Source organism: Neopsephotus bourkii, unplaced genomic scaffold, assembly GCF_033783945.1.
Source record: "Neopsephotus bourkii isolate Nb327-2 ecotype Australia unplaced genomic scaffold, CSIRO-AGI_Nbou_v1 NB_1358, whole genome shotgun sequence".
Taxonomy (NCBI): Eukaryota; Metazoa; Chordata; class Aves; order Psittaciformes; family Psittacidae; genus Neopsephotus; species Neopsephotus bourkii.
In genome coordinates this window covers 1822301-1846611 of record NW_026901837.1, presented here as the reverse complement: position 1 = coordinate 1846611, position 24311 = coordinate 1822301, and the positions used below count along the sequence as shown (strand labels likewise).

The 24311-nt window shown below is 46.1% G+C and overlaps 1 protein-coding gene and 1 long non-coding RNA gene across 7 annotated transcripts in view; one reads left to right on the top strand and one right to left on the bottom strand.

Annotated features, from left to right (window-relative positions):
- LOC133219434 (uncharacterized) overlaps positions 1–19910 on the top strand; it is a 33536-nt gene extending 13626 nt beyond the window's left edge. The window contains exons 3-7 of one of the 2 annotated variants that reach the window (XR_009727437.1): positions 4665–4881; positions 8484–13096; positions 15716–15867; positions 15984–16202; positions 18564–19910. This is a non-coding gene — a long non-coding RNA (uncharacterized LOC133219434). Of the gene's footprint in view, positions 1–4664; positions 4882–8077; positions 13097–15715; positions 15868–15983; positions 16203–18563 lie in introns of both variants that reach the window. The other variant, XR_009727436.1, reaches the window with a different exon arrangement.
- PRDM1 (PR/SET domain 1) overlaps positions 14896–24311 on the bottom strand; it is a 99946-nt gene continuing 90530 nt past the window's right edge. For all 5 annotated transcript variants that reach the window (XM_061366751.1, XM_061366748.1, XM_061366749.1 and 2 more), the window contains 3 exons: positions 17081–18189; positions 16646–16774; positions 14896–16247 (listed from right to left, as the gene is read on the bottom strand). In XM_061366751.1, coding sequence (XP_061222735.1) covers positions 15672–16247; positions 16646–16774; positions 17081–18189 — 1814 coding nt within the window. In that variant the 3' untranslated portion in view covers positions 14896–15671. The remainder of the gene's footprint in view (positions 16248–16645; positions 16775–17080; positions 18190–24311) is intronic.

Here is a 24311-nt window from a genome sequence, read left to right as displayed (position 1 = left end):
ACACAGGAAGCTTATTTCATTGATTAAGACAGGCTCTGTAAATACAGTGTGTTTATTAGTATGGTCTAAGTTCAGGTAAAAGGTCTAAGAAACGGACCTCAGGTTGCCTGAGTCGTGTGTGGTATATGTTTAATGAATTTTCACTTAATCATCCATTAATATGCATGATTAAAATAAACATGGCAATTGAACAGCACAGCACTAAATACTGTTCTGAAAGAAAACCACACTGGGTAAACTAAACCAACTGCATTTCTTACTAATCTACACAAGGCATTTCATTTAAAAGGAGAATTTATAGTATTTGAAATATCCTACCACATACTGAAACTTTTAGTGTAACTGCCACTTTCTGACTATCACATATTGAAATACTTGTGGCGCATAGTGAAATTTATGTTACATAGTGTAAAATATATAGTGAAACCGAACTGATGTATAATGAGACACACATGTGCCTGCAATGACTTATCAGTTCCATTATTTTCTAACTAACATTATTTTCACGATCAAGTTTTTCTGGGTCAGGAGAAGACAATGAATGGTGAAGACCAGGACTTGATATTTAAATGGAAAATGTAGACCCGAACTTGCACAAAAATCCCCTCGAGTTATCCTTTGTCCTTTTCTCAGATCAGTTCTAAATGCAAAGTCTGCTAATGGCTACAACATGTCCCTCTTTCACTGCCAAAGCTTCATTACGAACATCAACATCACCCCAGCCAGGGAAATACCACCAGCCACAAGTGGAGAGGCCGAGGGCCCGATTCTCAGCAGCTTTCACCAGTGTAGGGCTGCCGCATGAGAGACCATGGTGAGGTGGGCGGGGGTCCTTGCAGGAGCACCTAAGCATGGGTTGGGACTTTCAGACCCACTCAGGTGTCACGCGAGGGGGCAGCCAGGCATCTCAGACCTGACCTCCTTCGTTCACCAGTGCTCCAGCCCTCCTGTGAAGGCCTGGGGTGGAAGGGCAGCTGCGGTGGTGCCTGACCTGCAAAGCTTCCCTCTGCTGCTGAGGTGTGTTTTCTTTTACTTAAGCCATGTCCTGACTGCGTAGCCAAGCACCCCTGCGGGCAGGGCGGCCAGGCTGGCCGCTGGGTGTGCCGGTGGAGGAGGGCTGCGGCAGCCGGTCCGGCAGCTGCTGGCCTCCCGGCGACCTGGGGCGCTCCTCTGTGGGGCTCTTGTTTGCAATTCGCGCTTGCTCTCCAGCCTCAGCGGCGGTTTGGGCTGGTGATGTCACCTCTCGGGGTGGCTGGCTTGGGAGGCGGCGCCATCCCTGTCCTGGTGGACCGCGGGCTTGCAGGTCCCACCCGGCACAGGGCTGCAGGGCTTCTCCTGCCCAGGGCTTCCCACCAGCCTTGGACCACAAAGACAGACCGGTCTTTGAGAACTGGCCAAAACCGAACCCGAGATCTCGATGCTGCTCAAGCAAAAGGGGGGAAACAAACCGCAAATTTCACATCTCTCTGATCAGTCCTACTCCCACCTCCATGAAAGGACTTTCTTTTGTAGGTGATCTTTTACCTGGCTTTGCACTAATGTCAGTGTGACCAAAGCATTTACCACTCAGAAAGTGGTAACAGCAATTTTGCGATCTCCCCCAGTAGCGCTCAAGTCAAAGTGTGTTTGTCCCATCCTAGCCATTGGACTACAGGCCTTTTGCTAAACCAAAACAATCTAGGCCATACTGAAATTGAAAGAAGACCTTCCTACTTCATGGCTGTTGTGCAATCGATGCTCATCAAGGATGGTTGGAGGCACAAGACAAAACACACCCTGCGTTTGAGGGTAAGGTATATTAACCTTTCCACTTGGAATGCCTAATTGCTCAAATATTGCGAACATTGTTCAAACTGCCAGATATGTTAGGGAACAGGCAGAACTGGCGGGACAGCTCTATATAAGGGGTATGACAAATTTATTGGGTAAATTGTATGGGAGTGCTTAACCCTTCTTTCTGTTCTGTTTTTTTGTAAGGACAACTGCCAAGTAGAGTTGATCATGACTAATTCGTGTGAGGAAATAGCACAGAGAAGTTAAACAGCAACAACCAGTTTGATTTCACTTGTTACCAATAAGGCATAACTTAAGTTTCAAAAGTAGATGAAAGGTAAGTTTGCCATTTGCTCTCTATGTTTTAAAAGCTGCAAAAGAGCTTGAAGAGGGGTGTGCTTTGCATGATGTTTTTAAAGCAGGGGGAGGAGACAAGCACAATTTAAATCCCAGGTGCACCAGGACAAAAGGTCTCCAGAGCATCAAATTTGTCTTTTGTATTTTGTTCTTCCCAATTCCTGGCTTTTCAAAACCATTCTAGAGAGTTATGATAGTTATCCCTGAAGAAGAGCAGAGCATATACAGGCGTGTCAATGACAAAACTGACCAAGGTGATACAGAAACAATAAATGAGAAATTGCCTTGAGGGAGAAGGAGAAAGAAGCAGTAACTGAGTACCTGAGTATCAATGCTAACTAACAGCATATTAGGCATGAATATTCACAGGTGGTAAATCACCTACTACCCCGTTTTTGACCTGTCATCTTATCTCCCCTGAATCAAAGGGCACGACAATCGTGACAATGGCTGGATGAGGTACTCCTTATTTAGGCAACATTGTAGAAGATTATCTGTTGACAGGGAAACAGAAACCTTTCATAATGCTAGGAGGATAATTCATACAGTAATCCCAGAATAATAGATTTTTAATCCTAGATTGTTTCCTTGTATGATACAAACTGCTCAGTGTCATCCACCCCTTTGAACACCTCTGTGACTTCATTGAGAGAGACCATTTCCTTTTGGGAGATGATTGGTCCAGACTAAAACACTTTCCAATTCCTTCATCTCTGTAGCTAGATTGTTCTTTAACTAAAACAGAATAGAGCAAAACCGCTGCATCTTTTCAAAGATACAGAATTACTGTTCCTCTGAGCTAACCCCAGTAAGCCAAGCACATGGCTGAGCTTTCATGAGATCAGGTTTAAACACAGTTCTTTTCATTTAAAATGATTGGTTTAAATGTCCGCTACATGGGCTGTAGATGAAGACTGTCCAAAATCAGGCTGCGAAGGTGTGTCTGCCCTCTGCTGAGCCAGGTGGGTCCCTGTGAGGAGGCTGAAGGCAAATGGCTCTTCTATACATCAGCAGCTCAGCAATTTTCTCCACATCTGTGAGAAAGCTGGCTGTGATCACCTGCCAGTAGAAGGGACACTGCTAGTGTGAACCCACTAGTAGATTTTCTTCTCTGGCTGCCTGTATCCGGCCATGGAGATGTCAGTGTGCTAAGAGCACACTGTGCTAAGAGCACCAGCTTCACATCACTGCATTTTCAGCTCCAGGGGGAAGTATTAGCAAAGCAAGACAAGTCAAAATAAGGAGAACCCTAAGAAAGGGAGTAATTTGTCAATATTAACCCAGCAGAACACTGAAGGTGACCTTTGCCAAGGTAACAGCAGTATTCTGAGGAACCACAAAGCATTGTGGGTGTTATAGTTTGTCAAGTCATGGGTGAAATTTCATGCCTCAGAGTAAAGTCAGAGATGAGAAACTCTGGGTCTTTCAACGTGGGAGAGCTGAATTTGTCAAAATAGTTTCACTTTGCATCTACGCACTGTGAAAAGATGTTCTTCCTTCTCTTTTTTTTTTTTCTGTTAGTGTTTCACCTCACCCTTGCCCTTAGTTGTGTTGTGCCCTTGCTTAGGAAGCACCAGGTTTTCCAAAGAAAAGGAGGCATCACACTGCTTCCCTCCACCAGGAAATCTCCCTCTGGGAAGACTGAAGAAGCCAGTGGCCACCTTCCCCCATGGCCAGCCTGCTGGTAGGGTTAGCAGCATCAGCAGGGAGCCAGGAGTTCCAGGGATGCTCATAGAGCAGGCAAGAGGATGGAGCTGGGCACAGGGTAGAGGAGAATGAGAAAGGTAGCAGGGATGGAGAGAAAGAGCGTGGGGCTCACCACTCACCCATGCTAGAGTACGTAACAGGTAATGTGCCGCAGTGCCACAGCCAGCAGCGCTGGTAGCCTGATCCATGAAAAACGCCAATCCTGCTGCATTGTACTTGCATACCGCAGGCCAGCTGTGGAGTGGGTGTACTTTCCAAAACCCAGGAGCCTGCCCAGGCAGCCTGTGAGAACAGTACCAAGGTGGCGAGCTTGGGCACTCGGAGCTTGAGAAAAGCCAGAATTAGCAAGGCTGAGTCAGGCCACTATGGAAGTGCATAACATTGTGGTCTTTACAGGATGCACATTAGTTTTCCCCATGGCCTTTGGCACTGGGAACCAAAGGAGGCTCTAATTTGTAAACCCTACACCTTGTTGGTGGTCTCTGTTGAAAGGGGTGGTGGGGTAGATGGAGGGGCCATCTCGGGCAGGGAGCTGGGTGCTACAGTGGGGTAACACATTTTTCATCTTTTCTCATCCATCCAAAGAGGTGTGCATAGCAGAGAGCAAGTCACTTAACCCTAACGTTCACAGGCTGTGAAACGGTGCCCTCTGTTTTGAGGTACTCAGTTTGAAGGCATTGTGGATTCCCAGTTAGGGTGAGCTATGCTACAGTCAAGTAACATTTCACTGGATAAACTGGGATAAGCTGCCCTGGGAAGCCTGGGCACCCAAAGAGAATATCTGACTTGAAACTCCTGTGTTTTGTTTCTTTTGCTGTCGTGCATAGGGATACCACCTCCCTCTCCCACGTGGATGTTGAGTGACACAAATGAAGCCTTCAACCATCTTCCTGATGGGCCAGATGAAAGCACTGAGGAGCAGCCAGCCCCAGCTGCAGAGCAGGGCAGGAGCACAAAGGCCAGACTGATGGAGATGAGAGAAGGAGGGCATCCCTGCCCTGTCCCATGCAGGATGAGCATCTCCCACCTTCTGGAATGAGCGAGGTCGAAGTCATGTGGGAAAACTGGTGTGTGATCCTGGGAGAAAGGTCTGCTCCTTAGATTAATTGCAGACAAGCTTAATTAGTACAGCATTTCATAACTTTTTGGTGCTTGACAATGCAACCTTGCTTGCTTTGAGCTAATACAGGGAGGGAGGTGTGCATATGCACGCAAGAGAAAGTAGCATCAGTGTTTTGATTAGAACAAGGTTTCTGTCATACACAGATGTATGTCCAACCTGATGCCTGTTTGTTTTCAAGTGATGTGAAGTGAAGGCCCATTCAGTTTCAGCACACTTCTTGGGGCCCGGGCTTTTAATAGCGTGTAATATTTCTGGCAGTAGATGAGAGCTAATATATTGTGTTTAAATCTGGGATGAGTTGTTGACCAGCTGTGGTCTATGTGCAGAGCTATCGAATGCTTTTCTTTGGATCGTGTCAGTTCCAGCCTGCAACCCACATGTGGGTCAGAGGCAGGACTGAGGCGGGCAGAAATAATCCATTTAATCTCACGGAGCCAGGACTGCTCTGCAGAGCATTCGGTGCCATTGTCCTCTAACCATTAAACACCTCGGAAAGTTCTGGGTGAGCTGGCTCCTTTTTCAGTGTTGCTCATTGGTCAGTGGTGGGAGGCTTCTGCCCTTCCGTCTACACCAGAGAGGTAAATTAGTTAAGCAGAGGCATGAATTATTTGCATGCAGATGAGGTGGCGAATGTAACAGCAGAAAAGGAAATGGTTCTCTATAGGTTATTAGTTACTGAAAAAGCAAAGGCACGTCTTTTGTTGCCGCCTTGGCACTGGTCTGACTGTTGAGTAGATACGGATCAATATCCCCCCTTCCTCCTCGCCCCCCTCACTCTTCACATTTTCACTTAGGCTGAGGTGAAGAGGTTTCACTTTAATTTATGTCATTCTTGTATTGCCAAATGCATGCCAGAGCAACCGAACTGGGTGTGATCTGACTCTCTGTTGTGAGCTCTCACATACAATCCCCTCGTGGGAAAATGCTGAGAGAAAATGGAAATTTAAGCGCTGCACCTAGCCACCGCGGTTTTTGGGGTTTTTAATAGGGCTTCATTTGTAAGCTCCTTGGGGCAGAGAGAGCTTTGTTGCATTCAGGGTAGTTGTAGCCCGTAAGTGAGGATTTCTAAATATTACAGCATTGCAGATGATAGTACTGTAAGCAACTTATTCTCTCCATGAACAACAAACACACACACTGTTACTGACTGCAGGATCTCAAAACAAGGTACAAATATTAGTCTTACACCTCAACTTGCACAAGCCTCATGCCTATTCTACAAATGAGTCGGGCATTGTATGGGAAGGTCAACTGACTTGTTCCACACCTTGCTGCCAGTTAGTGGAGGTGCCAATGCCAGGACCCAGCCATCTTGGCTCCTGGGTCCCTGCCCTTGCTGCGAAACTGAGCTTTGGCCTGGAGGTACTGAAATTTCTAGATTGAGAAAAGAAGCCTTTCTTTGAATCTCCATTCCTAGATGAGGTTAAACTTGGGCACATTCCCCTCTGTAGATGCACATCACTGTGTTTAGATCTAAGCGGTTACACTGAAATTAACTGAAAAAAACCCTAAACAACAAAAGCCATTAGGAATAGCATCAATAGGTATTCACATGCTTGAATACCCCAAATCTGAGGGAAATTATAATCTGTATCTGGGCTCTGTGGCTGCGTCCATCCCTACATGTATTTTTGGAGTCAGACTCAGATGGGGTTGATGTGTTCGCTCGTGGTTAACGGGTGCAGAGGGAGTTGGTAGGTAGGAGGCCAGCAGCAAAGGACTGAAATTTAGGATGTTGATGTCTGACAGGTCCCTTAGAGAGTTCTGCAGGGGTGCATGCTGCTTCAGGAGAATGGGCTTGATGGTCAGGCAGGGCTCTTGCTTTCTGGCCTCCTTAATCTGGACAAGTAGCTGAGATTTTGAAGGAAATTGGGCTTCTTCTGTACTCCAGTATAGTCTCCACCCCCCTTCACTCCACAATCTGTTTCTCTGTGGGGTGCTTGCTAGCAGAATAAGGGTAATCCTACCCTAGACAGTAGAATAGGCTGTGCCATGTTGTCCCTGCCCCAGAGGAGCCTGAAACACTTGCACCTGCAGCCACTGTTCCACCTCATCACCTGGGTTTCTTTTTGAGCTCAAGCAAGACAAGTGACTGTGCAACAAACACCACAGTCATTCCTGAATGTTGTATCGGGGGGGGGGGGGTGTGTGCTTAAAAACCTCAACCAGATCTGAGGGAGGGAGGAAATCTGGAGATGGCTCTTAGCTGCTATGTAGGTCATAACTTCACTTGAGAAACACTTGGGTATTCTACGAACAAGGCTCCCAGTGAACACAAGGGGGGTGAGAGGAGCCTGGGCTTCCCTGGGGAACTGTGCTGAACTCCTCCTAAGGGGCTTCAGATTTGGGAGTGGTGGTGGTGGTATTTTTCTGCAGGTTTTGGCAGCAACTGCTGAGGCTGATGTGGGGTCTCTGCAGGAAACAGGCTTTTCTCAAGGGTGATGGAACACTGAGGCTGCTGCATGAGGCTGGAGGCCACACAGGACCCCCCCCAGGTGGGAGGTGTAGGGATGGAGGATGTGGGGCACTTTCCAGTCACTGCCCACAGGGTGGGCAGCATGAACATAGGTGTGTAGTGTATAAGATGAGAGCTTTTAGCAAGCAGATGTAGGGACAGCAATGTTGTTCTAGAAATCAGCTGCATGAAGGCCCCTTCTAATCCAAACTATTCTATGATTCTATTACTGAAGAGACCATGAGTCTTTGGAGCCAAACCAGAGCTGCTTCCCAAGGGCCATGGAACCACCTGCCCTGCCCTTCCCTTGCTGCCATCTCTAATCATGGGCACAATTTTGCTCAGTGGCTCCTGGCCAGGCTTTCTCCGGGCCAACCCAAGGAGGAATGGCGACAGGGAAGTGCCTACTGCACTGCCCAGTTTGCAGCTGCCAGGCTGAGCCCCCAGTGCTGCAGCATTATTGCAAGGGGCCAGAGGAGGTAGTGCAGGGGTTAGGCCAGTGAGGTCCCAGCCAGGGGCCTGTCAGGGCACTGCTGGGATTGCGGCTCTTGCAGGTGCCTTATTGCCCTGCTGATAGGGACATGAGGGTTTTGGCAAATTGGGATGTTCTGGTGAGAAAAAGGTCTCTGCTCAACACCTCACTCACCTTTCTGTGCTTAAAGGGTATTTCCCCAGTTTGCAGTGTCAGAGGGCTGGGCACACCGTGAAGCTGTTTGGATTCTGTGTTGATAAGGCGAGTGCAAACTGTCCCCACAGCTCTCGAGAGCAGAATCAAACTGAAACTTACCACTCAGAGTAGAAAGCACAAAACACCCACAGCTACAGACCTGTACAAATTGCTGCAATATAGGTTAGAAAAGGAGCCCTGTTCTGCACCCGCTGGTCTCATCAAACACACTCAGCCTTCTCTGAATGACTGAGACCAGCGCGTGCTCCCTCCTGCACACCCAGCTAACTTGTCACAGCTCATTAAGCAGGCAGGTTTTCACTTTTCACGTGTCCTTGCTCCCCTTCGCACCTGGCTGCAGTTTCTGCCATGTTTTTAACCTTTGTTTTTTTCGTGACCAGCCGTGGGTAAAGTGAGACCTCCCGGGGGCACCACCCAGCCCCGCTCACCGGGTCCCACCTGGGGACACGGCGCCTGCCTGGCCAGAAGAAACCCAGCCCTAAAGAGTTTCTGCACAGGGCTCTGAGGCTGACCAGAAGAGCAGAGCATGCACAGCGCAGAGTAAAGGTGGGGGAAAGCAAATACTTCCTGTGGTTTGCAGAGGAACAGAGGGCAGAAAGTCCTGACATAGGGAAGCTGGAAACCAAGACTATAATATCCAAGAAAACCCGTATAGACTGCTTCCTGCTGCACTCACCTCTTCCTGCCCCAAAGCTACTCTCTGCTTTGCTCATTTAAAATAGGATTTACCATGTAGAACACAACTGGTATAAGGCAGGAATGTTGGGGTCTCCCTAATCCTAAACCCAGTATCACGTTGTCATGGCAGAGTCCTCAGCATGAGCAAACCAGGAAAAATGTGCTCAGCCTTTGATTTTACTGTGCATGGTTTCAATATTGCAGCTTCTTTTCCCAGCGCAGTGCAGCCACTTTGGGCAGGAATGCTGTAAGGAATCTCACTCAGTCCTTGGATAAGGAAATGATCAAGGACTTGCCTATTCACAATTAATGGAAAAAAAGGAGCTGAAAGCCTTTATTAATCATTGCACAATAAGGAAGTCGCACTGGTTTGGCTTCCTTCAATAGGGCTATTGGGTCACACCTACCTAAGTGGTTTGGCATCCCAACCATCTCCCCGCAGAGGAGGGAAGGGCCACTGGCCTGTGTGCCACCAGGAAGCCTGGCCACGAGCTCTGAGTGCCCATCTTCCTTTCCTTGAGAGACAGACATCTCTTTTTAGAGATGTTCAAGATGTTGCAAGTGTTCAAGGCAGGGCTGGAGGCGGCTTTGAGCAGCCCGCTGTAGTGGAAGATGTCCCTGTTGGAAGCAGATGATCTTTAAGGTCCCTTCCAACCCAAACCTTTTCTGATTCTGTGATCTCTGCCCCACACACACAGCAGCACTGCCTGGCCCATGATCTGGGCATGGGTTCCTGCCCCAAGCCATGGCATCGAAAAAGAGCAGAAGTTTATGCATGCCCTGTGCCAGAGATTACCCTCTGCCAGCTGTGGGGGTCCTTGCTGGGAAGGGTATATATACCTCCCCAGGGGAGGTGCCACCTGCCCAGTGACCACAACTCCTTGCCCTGCTCCTGGAACCTGGCTTGCCTTTCACAGCAGCCTGTCTGTTCAACTCCCAGCTCCAGACAGCAGTCTGTGGCCAGATGTGATGGCTGACAGGTGCCTCTGAAGTGCCAAGAGACAGATGTTCAGGCACTGGCTTTGGCTGGTGCACGGGGCCACATTGCCCTGCCCTTGGAGATGGTGCTGGGGAGAATTTTGTAGTGAGTGGTAGGACATAGACTCATAGAATGGTTTGGGTTGGAAAGGACCTTAAAGATCATCCAGTTCCAACGGCATCAGTGCAGGATGAGACAACACTTCAGGAGCCCTTCTTTCTCTCAGGTGTCTTTCCTAGATGACCTTTTGCAGAGCTGAATGGCCTGAACCAGCAGAGCCTGTGCTGCCTGGAGGTGGAAAGCATCATCTAATCGTCCCTGCGCCTGGTTTTCCTGCACAGGCTGCCATCCGACTTGTGTCAAGCTGCAAGCTGTCACAGTGGAGGCAAGGAGGCTTGGCTTTGAAGCAAAAGGTGATGTCTGCTTGCATGTGCCTCTAAGCAATTGACATCTGACACCCCAGCATGGGACAAGAATGCAACCCTGCATCTGCAGCAGGCACTGAGGCAGCAGTAGCTTGGTGAGGGTTAGCAGTTCCTCACCCCTTTGGCCACCACTATGAACTGCTGGGAAATCTTCCCCAACCTCTTTTATAAATGAGCAAAAGCAAAGTCATGCATCTTGAGCCTTCTGCCATTGACTGCAGTTAGTGCAAATGTGGCCTTAGTGGGTGTGCAAATGTGCTACCTGCCTGCACTTCCACATGCTGCTTCTGAGAATGAGAATGGCAGGTGCTGGCTGCAGGTTGGCCCTTCGTCAGCATCCGATGAGAAACTGAACACCTGTGCTTTTGGGAAGTGGTGTGTCTTTGGCGAAAAGCCATGTTTCTGTGCTGTTCAGGTAGGACTGGGTAGTGCTGAAGTCACCAAAATTCCCATCTGTGCCCACACATCCCAGCTCAGGCAGCTGCCCTTTCCCTGCCAGTGTACCCTGGCCAGTCGCAAAGGACGAGGGAGACGTCCCTCTCGCTGCAGGGCAGCTCCCTGATGCTGGTGGTGAGTTTTGCTTAGGCCACCATGACAGCTTGTGTTTTGCAGATACCTGCCCCATGACGGGCACATTCCTCGGCCGCACCGCATCCACTCAGCCCTGGCTCATGCAGTAATTAGCCAAGTGTTTCCTTGGCTGCCTTTAATTACAGACACAACTATTTCCCTCGCTCTAACGTAATGCCTCTGAACGACAGCAAAGGTTTTGGGCTGCATCCCGCGCAGTCCCAGCACATGTTGGGACGCGGCCGTGCATCGGCAGTCACTGATTTGAACCTGAAGGGCTCATACCCCCTCGGTGAGTCACGTTTTTCATTTTCGACCTCAAGGCTGTAATTGCCGCACTGGGAATTAGCGGTGTCTCCCCCAGCACTCAGCTGAGAGGCACCGTGCTTTATAAACCAGCCAGAAGGGAGGGATCACACGATCACAGAATCATTTGGGGTGGAAGGGACCTCTGGGAATCATCCAGTCCAAGGTGAAACCTCCTGTGTTTTAGTTTATAGCCATTGCTCCTTGTCCTGTCGCTGGGCATCACTGAAAAAAGTCTGGTACCATGTTCCTGGCACCCGCCTTTGGGATATTTACAAGCATTAATGAGATCCCCTCTCAGCCTTCTCTTCTCTAGACTAAACGGGCCCACCTCCTGCAATCTCTCCTCAGAAGAGAGGTGCTCCAGACCCCTGATCATCCTTGTGGCCTTCCACTGGACCCTCTCCAAGAGCAACTTGTCTTGTACTAAGGAGCCCAGCACTGGACATGGTACTCCAGATGTAGCGTCATCAGAGTGCAGTAGACAGGGAAGATCACCTCCCTCTACCACCTGCTGGCCACACTCCTGATGCACCCCAGGGATCATCCTTAGATCTGTGTTTGAGTCTATCTCAGCTGTATTTCACCCTGTTTAGTGGCAAAACAGCTCAGCTGGCAAAGCCCCGGAAGGAAAATGCACGTTGCCTTCCCGGCCACATCATGCTTGGTCGCCACCATTTTCACACTGGTGGCAGCAAGGTTCACATCGAGCCTGTCTGCCTGCAGCTCTGTGCTGGGGGTGCATGGCTTTGCAGGGCTGCACTTTACGGCAGCATCCAGAAGGAGAAGCTTTCCTGCCCTGCACCTTGCTGAGGCTGTTAGGGTTAGCTGACCTGGTGGTGCTGTTGCCACGGCTGAAACCTGCCATATTTCTGGTTGCAGCACATGCCCTCAGCGGCTTCCAGTGGCTGGGGGCTGCCAGAAACCCAGGCAGCAGCTGCCAGGCTCGGCCTTGCGAGGCTGTGATCTATAACGTGCATTGTCTTTTTATGTAATGTGTTTTATTAAACATCTTCTAAAGCTTACAAGTGTCCCCAGGACATAACTCTCCAGTGCAATGCAACGCTCTGCCAAGAAATGAAGTATGATTTATGGCGGTAACGGTTATCCTCTGCTTTTCTTAAAAAACATTATTACAGCAATAGCTCTGTCGAGTACAGGACTGTAACATGCTGCATTTGGCACGTTTATGACAACAGTGCTCTGGTTTTCTTAACTCCACAGCTCGGTGCTGGCAGTATGTCAAATTCTTGAGACAGATGTTTAAATGAATTTTTTAAGAGGACAGTGAAATACTTCTAAAACATCATACGGCACTGAGTGTCTCAATATGAGCAGCAACATTATTTCTTTAGCGTGCAGGTAGGGCAGGGCAGCACATGGCCTCTCTGGTTTCAATCTCACAGTAAATGATGGAAGTAGCAAATGTTGAATTAGCTTTCTGGGCATCCCGGCCTGCTGTGGCTTTCTGGCCAAGGTGGGGGAATGAACGGGCGTTTGACGTGCTGGATATCACTCGCATTCGTGTATCCTTTGTGAGCAGTGAAAACAGATCCCCGTTTGTTTTGAATGCAGTTCCCACCATGTTGATACAGGACTAAGTGGTCTCACGCTGACATTGTGACTGTGTCATTGTGGTCCCAGTGGTTAGGGTTTCAGGCCAGAAATGACAATCATTTGGGAAAATGTAAATGAGAACCCTGCTCGCATCTCTGCAAGGCACAGAGCAGTCGAGAATTTCCATCAAAACACTGAAAATTCTTGGGGTTTAAAAAAGCAATCATCCCATTTTGGTTTTTTAGGTACTGGCTCAGGCAAGGAGAGCGCTGTAGTTAACAAAGCCAGGGTGTTCAGCTCTGGCATGGCTGCTCGCAGCTTTCCAGCACGGAAAACCAGGAACCCACAAAGGCAGAAGTCAGCATTGTCGGAGACATCATCGCCCTCGGCACAGAGTGTGTTTGCGGCTGGGAGGGGAGGGCGCCCCACAACGAGGCTCCGCACACATGCTCTCAGATTGAAGACAAGGGAAGCATTGGTAAAGCAATGAACACTTATATTTAATTTACATTTGACAATTTGCACATAAATAATGATGTAAACCAATACGTAAACATAGGATAGTTTGTTGTCCTAGCAAAGTAAAAAGATGTTAACTTTGGTCAGAGTCTTTCTTAAGAGAGACAAAAAAAAACCACCCCAAAACACTGTTGATTCTTGCTACATTCACATGTAAAACGTCTAAGGGAAGGGGGAAACAGTAAAGAGAAGTAACAATTCTTAAAGCTGATGCATATAAATTCTTGTAAAATTTGTATCAAATACAAGAAAGCACTACAGGCAAATAATAGGAAAAGTGTGTGTCCAGTGATAGAGTAGTGATACTTTGGTTTATCCTACAAGTAAGTACTATATTTATGAACTATTGCTACATTTAAAAGATGTCAGCCTCACAATTTGCAGGAGTGGAAATGTAATGAACTGTAGGTAGTCCTTCAAAAGCTGTGTGGAGAGACTTGTATTTTGAGATTGTCTGGTTTTAAACTGAAGGCATTAAAAGGAAGTTTGCTGATAAAAACCAGCAAGTCCTGGATTGCTGCAGTGGGCTACTTTAACATTCGTAAGACTATAACCCGGCAAAAAGGTACAGATAGCAGGAGGTGTGCAATAATGCTACTTATAGTTTGCAAGTTGACTGTGCAACTTGTTCATGGCAGGGTAAAACAAGATGAGGGGCTCATCCCACTGGAATTCCATCCTGCCCCATGCCACACACGGGTCCTATTTGGCTTCTGTTCAGGTTCTTTTAGCGATGATTTCTGGCTCCGTTTGGTCAGTGACCACCCACCTCCTTCCCTGCTGTACATGCTGCTGGGAGAGCAGGGGACTGATGGGTGGACCCCTATCCTGCAAACAGGGTCGTTCCTGCTGTGACACCATGTGTGGGTGACATTGCTCGGGTAAGGTGTTTGCAAGCTGGGGCTACACCCGGAGTAAACGCCTTAATACAACCTTCTCCTGGGTTTGAGGTCATTCGTAATATGCAAAACTGGATAACATTTGATTTTCACGCTTAGATGAAAAATAGGTTTTATTACATGGTTTGGCTCACAACTTAAGTGGTATAAATATATATACATATACATATATAGTATAGTGGTATAAATATATCTATAAATATACATGTATCTTTGCTACACCTCAAACGTCATCTTTGGGCTTAGCAAAACAAAAAGATAAAAGGACGTGCATTCTATCTTTCCCTGTGCACATTTTGGTTTCTTCTCTAAAGTAGCAAAGCATTTAGATAAAACAGCATTGTCTGCACCACTGGACACAAGCACTGAGGTAATTGTTGTTCAACAACTTTGCAATGCCCTTTTCTTCTTTAATTAAATTAATCACAAAATGTACAAACACAAATACTGAGAAAAATCTGAATCATACATGAAGGAAGGAGAAAAATGTATGTGCCAGGAAAGGACTTTGTTCCCCACTTCTACCCAGGCAAAGTGGGAGAGGAAAATACAAGTAAAACTGAACCCCTTCTTGCCCAGGGAATCTGACCATCTTTTATTTTTTTTTATCCCTGGAAGGCTCTGGCCAAATGAAAAACAAAAATAAAAGGAAAGAGAAGAAACAAGTCTGACAAACCCCTCCTTTTAGGCAGAATATTAAGAATATTTGTGTGTTTGCTTTTAAATTGCTTTTGGAAAAGGAATAGTGTACGTGGGATTGTGTTTTGGAAGAGCCACTTGAAGCTCATGCATTCCTTTGGTCATCAAGTTACACGACAATGTAAATGTGGGACTAAATGATGAAACGACAATGTGGGGCTAAAGCTGTGTCCTAAAAACCTGTGGGATCACTGTCCATGGCAGGTGGGTGTTTGCTGTGCCACATCTGCTCCCCGGACAGCTGCAGGGAGAAGAACCTCTCTCCTATCCTCAGAAAGCCAGGGGCAGCACTTTCATCCCTGCTTGCTGCTACTCTGGGTTGGTTCTTTTTTTGTTTCCCATTCCAATTCCCAGTGGGGTGATCTGCACATAAAAGTAGACAGTGTTTTTTTTCAAACCAACAGATCTAGGATTCTGCATGTCTAATGTCCAACTTTGGCAACAGGAAAAACCACATTTGTTTAAAAGACATCGGTACATAAAACACATTTACGGAAACCCCAATCTTAGGTTCTTGAAACAGATGTGCAGGAAAAAAAAAAAAAAGTATCTACAAAGAATGGCCATAAAACAAAAATTAAAAACATTTAAAGTAAAAATTACAATGAATTTTCCAGTCATTGTAAACATTTTCCTAATTATTGCTTTTAGAATGATTAATTGCATAATAAATTATGAAGTACTATTATTGAAAAAATAATTATGGATAGATGATTGTCTCTTAATAACTGGCGAGGCAATGCACAGTCCTTTGCCCCTTTTTATGCCCTGAGAAAACAGTAACTTCGGAGTTCCTTGTTTCAGTGGGAGAGCGTAGAGAAACTACTGTAAGCCAAGATTGCTTTGCAGCATTGAAACTATGTACAAGCAACTGCTACAGGCACCCTGACTTGCCAAGTCATAAATTAAAAAAAGAAATCACTTTGCCGAAAAGTCTTAAGGGTCCATTGGTTCAACTGTTTCTTGCTTGACCTTTACAGGTAACAGAGGTAGTGGGTGACCGTGAGGCAACTTCATAATTGACATATCTGACGACTCGTAAAGGTTGCATCCTGAGGAGATAAGTCCATTTCCCAGGTTCCTCTGCAGAGAGACTTTCAGATTAGCTCCTTCCATTTCCCGCCTGAGCATGGTCAGTATATCCTTCTCCACGATTGATGTTAAGTCGATATTGTCCTCCACTTCTTCCAACTTGTCAGCATTGTCACTGATGTCAAACTTCTCTATCTCCTCATTGATTCGATTCAGCTCCTCCATGGACAGGCCAGAGGCAGGGGCAACAGGGCAGTTGCCCTTCAGGTGGACCTGGAGGCTGCAGAGGTGAATGTAGCTCTTATGGCAGTGGATGCATTTATGGGGACGCTCCCGGGTGTGAAGACGCTTGTGCAGCTTGAGGTGCACAAACTGGGTGAATTTGGCTGGGCAGAGCTTGCACTGGTAAGGCTTCTCTCCAGAGTGGAGCCTCAGGTGGGTTTTGAGATTGCTGGTGCTGCTGAACCGCTTGTGACAAACCTAATGTGGGGGGTGGCAGAGAAACAGTGAATGAGTGGGAGGAGATTTTATGGTTTAAAACACAGACACCTAGGAGGAGATGGCAGGATGAAGCAGAAGTTTTTTATATATTTTATGTATTTTCATGCTTTCTCACAAAGGGGAAAAAATCCCCACCTTTTGTATTTAAGTATTGCTGAGCAGCATTTTGAGCACGGCTGATGGCAAAACTGTATCAGGCTGATGTTGCTCTAGCAGGCTAAGGGCAACCCTGCCATCTCCCAGGTGCTGCTGCACCAGGGCTGGAAGTGGCTGTGATACAGACTCCATCCTTGAGCAGCCAAGGGCTGGTCACACAGCTCTCCCTGCCTGCTGCCCAGCCGTCCCTTTGGGAACATTATCTCTGTGATGTTACGTACCTGACACTCGTGGGGTTTTTCTCCTGTGTGTACCAGGTAGTGCTTCTGGAGGTGAGCCAGCTGTGTGAAGCCTTTATTGCAAGTCTGGCATTTAAATGGTCTCTCTCCGCTGTGCACTCGGAGGTGCACCTAGGGAGAAACAAAGCAAATTAGCAGTTTGCAGTCTTCAGTACTGTAACAAAAGTATTTTCAGGTGTTTCCCTCAGTTAGCAGAAGACTCGCATTGCCAAAACACAATGTTATCTAGTTAATTAGGTGGTGTGGGTATTAAAACTGTCTTTACAGCCATGCTTTCTTGCTGGCGGTGCCATATTAAGCCCAGACTGACACAAAGCCTAACAAGCAAGGGAGGTCCATCCTTGCTTTTGCTAGATATCCTACAGGGATAAATCAGAGCCTTCCAAGAAGGCTTGTGTCTCATCTTCTGCTGCCTACCTTCAGATTGGAGAGCTGGCCAAAGGTCTTCGAGCAAACGTTGCATTCGTACTTGATCTTTCCGTTCTGCTTCTTCAGTGGGTATGGGAGGGTTTTGTAACCGGTCACATTCCTCTTACTTTTAATGAGATTCATGGCTTCTTCACCACCGGTGGCAGCCAACACCACTGAGGTAGGTTTAGGTTGCATTATGTGTTCTGAACTGGCTGCTGTACCAGCTGTGGGTGACCCGCTGGTAGGGCTGCATGGCTTGTCCTTCATGCTGGCAGCAGCGCCCGTGACAGAGAAGGCACTGTTAGGTGCTGGTATGAGGAAGTCTCTTGGATGATCAGGCTGCAGCAATCGACGGCCTCCTTCACTAGGCAATGAACTGGGGAGTGTGGTGGGGTTCAGCATATGGTTGGAAAGGCTACCTCCACTGAGCAGGTTGCCATAGAGAGGGTACATCCTTGGGAAGAGATTGAAATTGTTGATGCCATTGATATTGTTCAAAGCGCTCAGGTTATTACAGCTCATATTGAATGGAGGTATCAGGAATTTGGGGTAGTGGGGGTTATAGGACGGTAGAAAGGCAGGTGGAAGGTGGCCAGGGGGTGCATATCCCGGATAAGACCCCAATCCTTCCGAGCCATATGATCCATTCAAGTAAGAGTACGGCTCTCTGTGCTCTTGGGAAGTGGGTGCCAGGGGCGAAACCGTGACCCCTGGACTGCTGTGAGGGCTTGAACTTTTTAAGCTTTGGTCTGGGCTGCTCCTCCCAGAAGGACTCGGTGTAGTGGATGTCTGGATGGGTGAGTGAGTAATGTAGCTGGGTCTGTCCATCCCGTATGCTAAGGAAGCTTTCAGATAGTCTTCTGGAATGTGAGGTCGGATTGGGTAGACAACTCGAGGGAAGAAACACCTCTCTGGGCTATAGTTCTTACGCAAATCATCCAAGTCTTTTTCTGGAGTAACTGGTGAAATGTTGGTCTGGAAGAAATCTTTTCCTTTTGGAGGATTGGATTCCATTTTCAGGATTTCTTTCACACTGTGCTCCTTCTTTGGGATGCTTTTCTGATAGAGCTCATCTTTATCAGCACTGTGCTGCTTTGGATTAACGTTGGTTTGTGCTGAAATATAAAGGCAAGATAATAATTATTTAGATATGCCACTGTCATTATCTCTTTTCAAAACAGAATCTAATTCCCACAAGTTTTCTGGGGAGGAGGAGCCACTCTCAGAGATGAGGAACCATTTCACTCACCAAAAAACTGATTTCTATGTGAAGAAATGCCTGCTGGTAGTACGTGTTGATAAACAGCATTGTTAATTTAAGGAATACCAGCCAGTACATACAGATCTGGATGATGATTCATTTGCAGAGAGCTAGTCTCTACTTTACAAACTGATTTCACCTTTCTTACCCCTTAAATTTGACTAACTGAACGTCCATTTAGGCAGTATTTCTAATAAATGTGGTAACAAGCATTTGTTCACAATACAGGTTCAACAGAAGGACTTTGCAGAACATAAGCTCCTAGAAATGTTCCTCAGTAAAATAACAAGGCATGACAAATCGGCTTTTGCCAAACCGCAGCAGTCACTTCACCAGCCAGTTCAATTACTTACAGTACCAAAAAAACCATGGCTGGCTGGGATGAAAGCTGCCTTCAAAGAGAAGGTATTCTCCATCAGTAAACAGATCATTACTCATTAAATATACTGCTTAGGAACATCTACAACAAAGCAGACTATTTACTGCAGATTTCTCTGGCATTTGGTCTATTCAAAGCTCCTCTGCTTACAGCTGTACTTTATAAAAAAAACTGCTGAAGCAAAGCAAAAGGAAGCAAGAGCGGTTGGCTCCAGCTTAAGTTGAAATGTACTTTAAAGGAAAAAAATAGAAAGGAAAAAGAAATATTTATTTAGAAGGAAATAGAAGCTAGCATCCATTTGGCTCAGTTCAGCACATACACTGTTTATTTGTATTCAAATGATCGACCTTGTTATCTGGATATAATATAATATGAAGAGTGTACTGAAAGATGTCTTCAATAGAAAAAGAAGTATGCTTTTATCTCATCTCCCACAGTTAATAGTTATATAATCACGAAATGATGTCTTGTAAGATATTTTATTACAGGGCAAAAACTACAAGGAAGGTTTCATATTCGTGCTTAGTTATGTGCAAAGTTTTCCATCAGGAGGTACAAGTCAATGTCGCTAAGTATGCAACTTGAAAGTATCGCAGCCCTGCCGACAAGTTTCTGCTTCTGTGGCTCACTGATCTTACTTCACTAACTGAGGTGAGAAACTGTTATTTCTGATCTTTGGAGGACCAGCTGAACCCAGTAAGGAAGATGGGAACAGGCAATGATCACGCCACTTTCAACACTGATTCTTTGCTTCGCTGTTCACTACCCTGATGGAATCTATCATTTGGCAACATTACCCTATAAGGCAAGGAAATGGCCATTTATAAAACGTACCAAAAAAAAAACAGCTGCTTTCAAAGCTTGCTCCTTCTCACAGCAACCCATTTGTACAGTAGCATCCTTCCTGAAACACTGGTAGCCTAGCAAGCAAATTTAGTTTTGACATGTGGGCAGTTTGTGTATTTCCAAGTTGCAATGAAATGCTACTGAACATGGTTATGTTCAATAATATATTTAGGATAAAGCATAGGGTGTGTTGCACAGCAAGCACGTACGCATGTAAGTGTGCAGAGAGCTTCCCAATTTCTTCTTTTGATGTTAAAGCTTAATGCAGGGCTGTTTCAAAAATAAATTAATAGTATGTTGTGTTGAATGGTATTTAAAATCATGTACTTTCTTTGATAGTTTTCTCTGTACTTGTGGATTAGTAACTCATTTTCTAAACGTCTACCCGGATTTTTGGGTATAACATAGACAGTATGTTACACTCACTAGATTCAAGAAGCTCCACAAGGGCCCTTTAGGATAATATTATCTACATCTTCTTATCAGCTGCCTGCCACCACGCCACCAAACATTCCCAGTGATGCTATCAGCACTGGGAAGTATGGAAAGGGGGAAGTACTGAAAGCTGGGTGGGGGTGGGAAGTAGGACTTGTGAAGCCTCGCAGAAGAGAAAATAAATAAATACCATCTCCTTATCAGCCCCGTATCAGTTTCTCAGTGGGGTCTGTCAAGCAGGAAGTTCAAATTGACACTTTTCTCTCTTAAAGAAAAAAGCTCCAGGGAGAGGGGAAGAGGAGGAAGTGCTGGCGCTGCTGGAAAAGTGATAGAGAAACCAGGACTGCTTCAACGGGAAGAACGCTCCTGCTGTCACCAGGTTGAACCTCAGGGTGGGGATGTACGTGCTTTACACGCCGGAGCAAGCCCATGAATGACAGAAAGGAAGCCGAGAATGTAACTTTCTTTGTGCAACAGGCCCATGTCCCCACATGACAGACAACAGGTAATTGCTCTTTCCTTCCCTTCAAAGTGTTCCCAGTAAAGCCTTCCCTCCTACTAATTTCCATGTGCAGAGAGCACTTGCAACATTTAAAGATTATTTTTCAAGTCTAACTGTGATTGCTTTCTTCAGTTTGCTTTGGTCCATAATGGCTCCTTGGCTTTTTCCCCTATTACCTGAGCACAATGAACCCTTGAAAACACCAGAGATATCAAAACATAAACAAGTGTGTCAGCACTGTGTAAAGTAAGAGAAGGTAATGTTGAGGGCCAAGGAGAGGTTCTCATGTTTTATACTGAACATGGATTTAAACCAGGGCTGAGACTGATTGAGAGGTTTACAACCTTTCTCATTGCTCTTAAAGGAGCCGTATACTTCAAAGTTAAAGAGATGTATTTCTTATAAATGGATTTTTGTTTTAAAACTTGTGATTTCAGATTTCAGTTCTTCCCCATCACATCTCCCTCTCACTCTTGAAATGCATTTCTCCCTCCCACCCCCATACACACATATATATATATATATATATATACACTAAACATAGGCGCATACTCTTCCAAGATCTGTCTATTTTCTGTGGTTGGCAGGACACACAGAAAGGAGGTTCATGACAAAACAAGAACAGTGCAGCTGCATTTCTAAGTTACTGATCTGAGGGGAGAGAGGGGGAAAAAAGAAAGAAAAAACCCAGATGTGCCTCTTTAAGGAGCCTGATCCACTTCTAACCAAGGCCAACAGATTATTTGCTCAGACCTGAGATTAGTGAGTGTGCGCAAGAGGCAAAGGAACAAAACTCACGTTACTTTTAAGTATTAGTAAGACTTGAGTGGAGGGGCTGCCTGGAGTCACTCCAATGTGGGTGTTCCAGCTACACCCTTCTGCATGGCTGTAGGCTTTGCTCTCATTTCTTGTGCTCTGAGCTGTAGCCTGAGAGAGACTTCAGAAAAACAATGATGTTTTCTTCTAAAACCTGAAAAACGGTTGTAGGCAGGCAGTAATCTTAATAGTAATTTCAGCAGCGAGATGGTACCGAACACTTTGGGAGGTGGAGATTAATTATGCCAATTCACATTTTCGGTATAAACTAAGCACCAATTTTACTAGTAGAAAGAGAACCTCAAAGTTGTGAAGCAGGCAAAACAAAAAGTGTTCCCACTCAAAATGAGAACAGAGACCAACATTCAGAAGCATATAATCTGATCATCTGTTTTCTGAATGTGTCCAAGGCAGGGTGACATGCCTTTGAAAACATTCTGCCCTGATAAGGTCTTTGAGGGAGCCTTCGAGTACTTGACCCAGTATTAAGTCAAATTCAGCTCCCAAATTCCGGGTTTGTGAAGACAACTTTTCATATAATTTCAAAATAATTTTCCTGAGCCCTTTTGAAGATTCCAGGAGGCACTTTTTTAAGCAAGTGCAGATGTTTCCTCTCAACCCAAACAGAAAGGCTTCAAAACCTGAAAGTGAAACTGCCCATAAACAAAAGGGAAAGCAAGTGGCAGAGTTTAGCTAACGGCCAGCCTGTCAGGGCCAGCAGGAAAAAGAAAAGAATAAATCACATTTAAAAACAAGAATTGAAAAGTTCATCTGCACAGAATCCAAAAGGGTTTAAATAAATATTTAAATTTAACCTTTACATTCAACCTTGTTAAACCTGTTAGTGAAACAGAAAGATTGCCAAATGTTTCGCAAATGCAAATTGCATTCCCCCCAACTCAAACTCTTTTCCTGAAGCTTGACCAGAAGATGTCACCTGCCCGTACTTGACTGAGGAGACAAACACGACATGAGCAGCAGGAAATTGCATCACGTGATTGCAATACGTGAACATTATTATCAAATAGTCACAGCCTGAGTCAACATGTTTGGAGGGACTGATTTATTTATTTATTTTAAACTGTTACCCTCTCCACCTTCCATCCCAAAATAATCCTCCTACGATGAGGTAAGAATGAAATGCTGAACTATGTGGGACTAGGAAAACAAATTTCCTCGGTCTGTTTGCTAGCCCAAAAATAAAATATCACAGACTAAAATACAACCTGAGGGCCCAGCTGAATGAGGTTAAGCAGCACATTTAACAAACTAATTACCAAAATCTGATTTCTTGGCCAGCAGAATACGGGAATCTTGTGCGATCGCACTTAAAACCATTTACTGGACAAGGGCACCATCTGAGGGTGACATCTCAAATCTTGATAAAAAAACAACTGTCATCACAGAAAGCATCAGTGGCCTCAGAACACGCAGGAAAGTTATTTAAAACAAGACCGAGTATCCACTGCTGGGATAATGTGGAGTCTTGCCTCTACCACTATTGTGCAACTCCTTGCATGCACTTCAACATCCACTCCAAGTTACGTAGCTCCACTCAGAGCTAATCATGGCTGTGAAGGTAGGTGTGTGCTTCAGCGTCTGAAGGACTGGGTCAAAGGCCCTACTTCAAGAAAACACAGAGGACAGGCTTAAACCCATAACTAAGTACGTGCCTAATTGCTGTCTTGAATCTGGATGCTTTCCTTCTACAGCACAAATGGACTAACGCTGGAGAAGTTTCCTTTAATTTGAAAGTTCGCTGTTACAGAGGCAAGTAGATGTTATGTGTGGATGTGTAAATATATTTATGTTCTAAAGTGGTAGTTCTCTCATTTTTGAGGCCACTAATTACAGGAAATAAAGCCAGAGAAATTCTCTGATACATTCTTCCCTGGAGGCCCATCCTGCTCAGGTGCTTAAAGAGCAGCTGAGGTTCTGAACTCCAAGACCGTGATCCCCAACCCCCTGAGGCACCTAAAGCAGCTACCTATATTTTAAGTTGGCAAGACTGGAAGCTCTCCGTAGGTGTGTGTGTCCCAGGTGGCCTCTCCTGTGCTGGGCTGGGCAACCAGCCAAAGCACAGCTCTTCCGAAGCCTCCCGCGGGCACCGGCGTGCTCTGCACACCCAAGACACAGTGAAGGGAGGGAAGGATCGGCCATGGGCTGGCAGTGCTGCTGCCCCATGTGTCCCGGCAGGAGGAAGCCCTCACTTCAGCCTGTGGTGGGACCTCCCTGTGACTCTCCCTCCCTCAGAGGGTGCCAAAGACTGCAGCCAGGGGCTGGGGCCTGCTCCTCTGAGGGAAGCCACGCCATTTTAAACACGGAATTATTAGTGATCCATTTGGCTGGAGAAGGCTTTCCTGACTTTCTAGCAGGTGGAGGAGGTGATCAGCAGGAGGCCCCCCAAGCAAGACTGTGTTAAGATGTTCTGAGGGGGCAAAGCCCCACTTCTGCAGCAGGTGCAGGATGCTAGTGATTCTGCACTTTATTCATAGATGAATGCAGTGTGAGGGCACCTTGGCCAGGCTTGCAAGAGAGGGAGAGGCTGGAGAGGCAGCAGGATGATCACTAATTTTAGCTTTAAATAAAGGAAGTAGCCTGAGAGGAAGGGGAAGAAGAAAACTGAACAGTGCTGATATTCACTTTAAACTTATCTAGTTCCAGTACTAATGCTGAAAAAGCCATCCCTGTTTCCACTGTTGCTGCAGGGCCTTCAGCACACAAGCATCTTTGTGAGACCTCTGGACTTTTTTCTGTACTTTTCAAGAAAAGTACTTTAGAAAACCTCAGTCCATAAGGTCCCTGTCGGGTTTCTGGCCCAGCTGCAGGCTTTCAGCCTGAATGTGTTTGTGACAAAGATGAAGGGAAAAGACATAAAAAGTGATAACTTTTTCTAATTTCTCTCAACTGCTGGTTTCTTTGCTGGAGGGAGACTAACATAAAATTTGTAAGTGGTTTAAACAGAACTATATTTTCAAAGAAGAAGGAATATTTCCAT